We start from the raw sequence: 7,019 nt of genomic DNA on the forward strand, positions 1-7,019 counted from the left end.
TGTTTTTTTTTTGTTTTGTTTTTTGTTGTTGTTGTTTTTTGTTTGTTTGTTTGTTGTTGTTTTGTTGTTGTTGTTTTTTTGGGGGGACAGGGGAGTTTCCACACGTCAACTCCAGCCAGATATAAAACATATATTTCCTTAACAGGAGTATACCTTTCAAAAGAAACAAGACGATTTTCGCAACTATGCAGACAGACATGATTATTAGCACTTTGAAAAAGACAAAACAAAAAACCTGGATACTCACATGTACTTCCCTTCAACTGTGAATAATTGTCTCACCAACACCACAGTAAACATTTCTGTTGAACACTTCTCCAGAACAACTTAGAACTCTGACACAATCATGATTATATATGTATGTGTTACCCACAAAATACACTCATTGCAGTCATGCGACATTCAACATCATATTAGACAGAACAACAAACAGCTGTCATATACGTGATGCTCCTCACAACCAGATCAAAATGGACTGTTCTTTTTTCTTCTTCTTATCATACCATTGAGTTTACAGGTTAAAGGCCCCGCAGACCTGGATGTCCGTAGGGGGCAGTGAATCTATATTCGCTGTGTTCAGAGCACAGCACATGAAGGGGGGGCCCAGTGCACTCCTTCCGCGGCTCTAACCTTCCCTGACCGAAGCCGGGTACTGTACTTTACCCATCCACGTCTGGGTGGGGTCAGGAGATCTGAAGGATGTACCTCTTGTCCATGAACACATCACTATGCCTGAAGAAATTCTGACAACTGCATCAGAAGTCTAATGCCCAACCGATTCGACAACGGCGCCTCGGAAGTCAATGGCTACTCGCTACCTTTTCGTCCACTGCAAGCCGTTGTCCTTTGTGTAGTGAACGCAAATTGCAGCACCATTCTCATTCTACGGCTCACGATTTTGGGTCATAATCTGACACGCAGTGTGGAAAGCCCACAGATAGATAATCGCCGGGTTTAGAAATTGGTATTGATAAACTGGTAGCTTAAAGCGGTCCATCCATCAGCAACATTTCAGAAAACGAAAATTATAACAGATATGCATACCGTTATCTCGTTGACTTCTCAAATCTTGAGTCAACGAAATCGACAAGCTATTCTGCTTGACGTTTGGCTTCTCACAGGCTACAGAAAAAGTAGTACTTTGTTGTTTTTGCTCAGAAAAAAATGTAGCAAAAGACAATAACAATACATACGGGAACAGACAAAAATCGAAATGAAAACAAAAAAGCATTCACTGACCTAAAGCAGGTTTTGGGAAAGTCTGAAATGAAGAAAAAGCAACCGACGTAAACAAAGAGACTGATCTGCATTTACACCACCTTGGAACACTCATGAATAAACCAGGTCTACATACAATTATTTTGTTCATCGAATAGTTACGCATATTGCACAATACAACATGAAGGAAAGAAAGAGAAAAAAGGGAAGAGAAAAACATGAGGGAAAAAACGCAATATTCATGACATTTAGACATGGTCCTCACAATTAAGGTGTGTGTGGGAGGGGGTGGGGGGGTTAACTTATGATAAACTGATGTGTATCCAAAATCTATTATGTCAAACTATGTTTGAAATCAGTTAAGCCTGCTATTTAATATATGACAAATGATCTAAAAACTAAATGTGTTTAATCCTATGATAACTGTCACATACTGTCCAAAAAAGGTTAATATGAACCATGTTCAATTTTTTTTTTAATTTTTAAGTAACTGAAATATAAAATTTCACATTAAAATATCAAATTTCACAGTAGAACATATTTCCCTCATGTATTACTTAAATCTGTATTTTCGAACATAGGAAAAAAAAACCGGATGTGGTTCTAACATCTTTTAGACAACATTTACAATACATCACAATCTTTCTTTCACTGCCAGTTTCTCCCACACTCCAATGGAATCCAAAAGACAAGCCTCCACCGACCTGAAAGGTGTGCCTGTACTGTATACGTTCACGACGCCCGTAACGTTCTTGGGAACGTTGTTTTACACACACACACACACACACACACACACACACACACACACACACACACATACTCGCTCAAGCATGCGCGCGCCGGCGCACGCACGCACACATACACACACTGTAAGTCTGAATCACACTTCAGCATGAGGGCTGACAATGCACGTTCTCAAGATCACTCACGCTGTGTGGTGACAAGTCTTGAAAATGTACCGTTTCAACCAAATGCCAATGCATGTCAATGAGGTTATTCCCTCGCTCATTCAGAGATCATAGTTTTCTATATGTCCTTTTAGCAGGTTCAAAGGTTAAAGGTCCCGTTGCCTTTTTACCTCAATCGGGGCAGTGAACCCATACACACTGAGAATAGGGCTCGGCTAAGGAAGGTGGGGCCCAGTCCACTCCTTCGGTCGCTCTGAAGTCAGGTACCCCCCATTCAATACACATGGGTGGAGTGAGGAAAATCGGGGTACAGTCTTTCCCACGCTGAAACGGGAAGGGGGGGGGAGGGGTCTGAAACCCTGATCACTGGTGAAAACACTGGATCAGAAATCCAACGCCTGATTCTGCAACGGGGCGCCTCCTACCCTTTTCAACGTCTCAGGACAACGTGATGAATCCAGAGCGGACTTCCAAAGTTTTGTTTGTCGCTCCCTTCAAAAAAAACACAAAACAAAACAAAAAAATTATGCCACTCACTTACTCCTTATCCGGCCTCATCTCGCCACAGACTGCTCAGGGAAAGACTCTTGCCACAATTCAAAACCTTTTGACATCTTGCCGTTGTGATCCATGGTTCCGCCTCTAGTGTATAGGCCTTTTCGTGAGCACATGGGTCGCTTGCATTCTCCGTTCGAAGCGGCGTGATGAGGAAACGATACAGCTTGATATGTGTCATGTTATCAGACAGATCCAAAGGACGATAATCGTCCAAAATGGCATGTTGGTAACATATATAACGATATCAAATGATAAATACAACAGACAAAACATCAGTGTCAACAATTAAGGCAGTCATCGACAACAACTTGAGCTTCTGGGTAGGTTTTTGAAGGTATCGGATGCCGATATTCACAGTCAAACCACAGGGTGTGTGTGTGTGTGTGTGTGTGTGTGTGTGTGTGTGTGTGTTTGTCTTGTGTGTGTGTGTGTGTGTGTGTGTGTGTGTTTGTCGTGTGTGTGTGTGTGTGTGGTGTGTGTGTGTGTGTGTGTTTGTCTTGTGTGTGTGTGTGTGTGTGTGTGTGTTTGTCGTGTGTGTGTGTGTGTGTGTGGTGTGTGCGTGCGTGCGTGTCATGTGTACGCCTGTGTGTGTGTGTGTGTGTGTGTGTGTGTGTGTGTGGTGTGTGTGTGTTTCATTTTTTTTCCACCCGTCAACTGCAGCGAACATTGAAACTGTTCAATACTTTTCTTTTCATCTTCTTTAAGAGGCGAGGTTCAGAAAAGAAAACAAAAAACAACAAAAAAACACCAACCCAAAAAACAAAACCAAATCGGAAGCTAGGCCCTGCCAGGCAAGACGGCAGCCACCGGGGACCGTTTGTCCACCATGCACTGACAGCCCGTGCGCACCATCTGCTGGGCCAGCCGCCAGTCGTCCAGCAACAGGGTCTGGCCGCTGGTCAGCCGGACCCTCATGCAGCGGCCCGGGTTGCGGCGCAGCACCGAGATGGGAACCTGGGACTCCTGGCACTGGCCTTGAGCTGAGAAAGGAAAAGAAAACAGAACAGTGTCAGAACAATATCTTATGAATGCCATCCAGTTGTCATCATCGTCATCAACATGATCGTCATATCTATCTATCTATCTATCTATCTATCTATCTATCTATATATATATATATATATATATATATATATATATATATATCGAGAGAGAGAGAGAGATGTTACCAAGTGCTCAGCTGGCTTCAGATACTGCTTCGCGCACAAGCTATAGCAGACGCCTTTTCCACAGCGTACCTACTGCCCTTCAACGGCTCGCGCAGAATGTGTGACGCCATTCCCGGTTTGAAGCCCATTCTAAACCTATTCTCTAAACATCTTTTAAATCAAGTCTCTGTATCGTTCGCTACAATGTTATATTTGTTGTGCTTACACACACTTTAATCAGTTAGAAGCATATTTGATTTCAGTTTAATCGTTCGTCAGTGTAAAGATTTCAACTAATGCTAAGCTTACGTTGTTTTGTCTTTCTCGTCACACATAATGCTAGTTACAATTCTGTATGTGACTGCTGATGGGAACTAAAACCACACTATTATAGTGTTTGGATGAGAATAGAAAACGAATTTAGAAGATGCAAAGCTGATTTTCATTGTCGACACTTAAAGACAATCAACCCACAGCTAGCGTTGCTTGACGGCTTTAGCCGTGTTGAAAACTGTGTTTCTGCCACGCCGTATTTAATTAAATATCTCTTTTGTCGGATATGTAAACTACAAGTATTATATACTGACAGAATTGTCGCAATTCCACCTTCAAATCTATTCCATTTGTGTTTGCCTACGCTGAACTGATTTAACGCAGTTTGTAATTTTCGGCGACAAACGCTAAAACTGGCCCTTTTCAGGTGACTTAAAATAAGATTATAAATTCATCTTAAACAATCACTACTTCATTTTATACTCATTAGAAAGTAGGTGTTGAGCTGTTTCTTTTGCGACCAATCCGACGTAAATCAGTTCAGGAATCAATTAGAAATATATCACTGAACACCTTGTAACAAACACAGATTACTCAAATATTTAGCGCCAAAGGCCCGATTTGCTTCGCAGCACACGCGAACGTCATTGCAGTTCGCTTAACTTGCATAAGGTCAGGGGCATAGCCCCTGCACATGGTCAGGATCATAGCCCTTGTTACTGGTACCATGTAACCCAGTACTACCTGCCGCATGTGAAGTCTCCCAACGACGGACTAGGAGGAGAAGGAAACTTTTCCCAACGGCTGTGAAGACGGAAGAGGATGACCAAAGGGCAGGGGGAGCTCTTATCCTTGGCTGGAAGTCCCCCTAGGAGACGGAGCTCCGAAGAAAAAACCTGCACCTGCCGAGGCCGTCCTACACGTGGCAGTATCTGCACCTGTGGGACTGTTTGCGTCGGTAGGCGAGAGAGTGGGGAAGGGACTGCACAACTCCTCCTCACTAAAAAAAAAAAAAGTCACCTGTGCTGGTCAGGCAATCAGGCTAATGTCGGAACGACGAGCTAGCCCTTCAAATCTTTCCCAAGCCCTGCGGCGATGAAGAAGTGGTAACGGGGACAGGCCGAGGATGCTGCTGGCAGTTCCTAGTCACGACTCTGCATGCAGGCGGCTGTGGGGTGATGGTCGTCCGCCGTAGACTGGGGCAGATGCGGCGCCCGTATCCTCCCACAGTGTCAGAGCAGCCCTTTTTAGGGACAGCACTGCTCTCCCCACATGGGGAAGGGGAGATAAAAGGATCCCCAAACAAAGCCTGCCTCACCTAGTACCCAGTAGGAAACCGCACCTACTTGGACATCCAACAATAGCGGTCGAAAACAACAAAAGAAAAGAACCAGGAGTCATGCCCTGACTCTGGGTGCCTGGAATGTTTGCACCATCTTAGACGACAGACCAGAAAGACGCACAGCGCTCATTGTTAGAATGCTTGATTGCTACCAGGTGGACATAGCAGCCCTGAGCGAAACCAGGTTTGCGGGTGAAACCCAGCTGGAGGAAGTTGGAGGGGGCTACACCTTCTACTGCACTGGGAAGCCAGATGGCACCCCAAGAACCTCAGGCGTGGGCTTTGCCATACGAACCAAACTTGCACGACAACTTGACAGCCTTCCACGTGGGATAAACGACAGGCTGATGACCTTGCGTCTGAAGCTGTCCAAGGATCGCTTCGCCACAGTCATCAGCTGCTATGCCCCGACGATGACCAACCCTGTTGACATCAAAGAAGCTTTCTACGAGGAGCTCAGCCGCACCATTTCAGCAGTAGACAAAAAGGACAGGCTGATCATCCTTGGGGATTTCAATGCCCGCGTCAGCGTGGACTTCTCCTCGTGGCCAGAAGTCCTAGGACAGCACGGCACTGGCAAGTGCAACTCCAACGGACTGCTTTTGCTCTCGCTCTGTGCGCAGCATGGACTGACCATCACCAACACCCTATTCCAACAAGCGGACAAGTACAAGAACACATGGATGCACCCCCGCTCCAAGCAGTGGCACATGCTGGACTATGTGATTGTCCGGCAGAGGGACAGAGGTGATGTTTCCATTACACGCTGCATGAGAGGAGCAGTCTGTTGGTCGGACCGTCACCTGGTACGCAGCAAGATGAACATCAGACTTGCACACAAGCTCCAACTAGCCAGGCAGAAACCCCCTAGCAAGATGAACATCCACCGCCTCCCTATCACCAAGGACGTGCTGCAGCAGCAAATTCAAGTAGCTCTCCAAGAAATTCCTGCATCGACTGATGTAGAAGAGGTATGGAGCACCTTTAGAGATGCTGTGTACACAGCAGCAGCTGACACACTCGGCTTTGTACAGAGGAGCCACAAAGACTGGTCTGACGAGAACGACTCTGGAATCTCCAAGCTCCTGAAGACACTGCATATACGGCATCATGATCATATTTCCGATAACGACTGCCAGAGGAAGGAGAACCAGTTCTTGCAAACCAACCAACTCGTACAGAAGAGGCTGCGTGAGATGAGGAAGACTCCATCATCATCATCATCAACTTGCATAAATAGCCACAGCAGGTGATGACTGGTGACTTTCCACCTGGCCAGTCACTGGTCGCCACATCGCAAAAAAAAAGAAAAAAAAAAAACTTTTGTGACTGGCTATCTATATGTACTTGGACCAGTGCGTGTATCTTCACTATCCTTTGATACAGTAAATCATCAGCAATTCTTTTGTACCAACCCCTTCTGTGTTAAGACCACTCGGGTACACGGCTACAGAAGTGGCGTCACCAACAGGATATTGATCCACATCTCAAAATGGATCCATAATTATCCCTTTTAATGTTTCAGTTCTTTTATCCAACTCAAATTCAACACAAATCAAGTCCCTTACCACC

The 7,019-nt window shown here is 45.1% G+C and overlaps 1 protein-coding gene across 1 annotated transcript in view; it reads right to left on the reverse strand.

The window, feature by feature from the left end:
- Positions 1 to 3,539: 3,539 nt before the first annotated feature.
- LOC143279395 (uncharacterized) overlaps positions 3,540 to 7,019 on the reverse strand; it is a 19,355-nt gene continuing 15,875 nt past the window's right edge. Inside the window, exon 4 of the mRNA XM_076583435.1 lies at positions 3,540 to 3,664. Coding sequence (XP_076439550.1) covers positions 3,596 to 3,664 — 69 coding nt within the window. The 3' untranslated portion in view covers positions 3,540 to 3,595. The remainder of the gene's footprint in view (positions 3,665 to 7,019) is intronic.

The sequence above is a fragment of the Babylonia areolata genome, chromosome 2 (assembly GCF_041734735.1).
Source record: "Babylonia areolata isolate BAREFJ2019XMU chromosome 2, ASM4173473v1, whole genome shotgun sequence".
In the NCBI taxonomy this organism is placed as follows: Eukaryota; Metazoa; Mollusca; class Gastropoda; order Neogastropoda; family Buccinidae; genus Babylonia; species Babylonia areolata.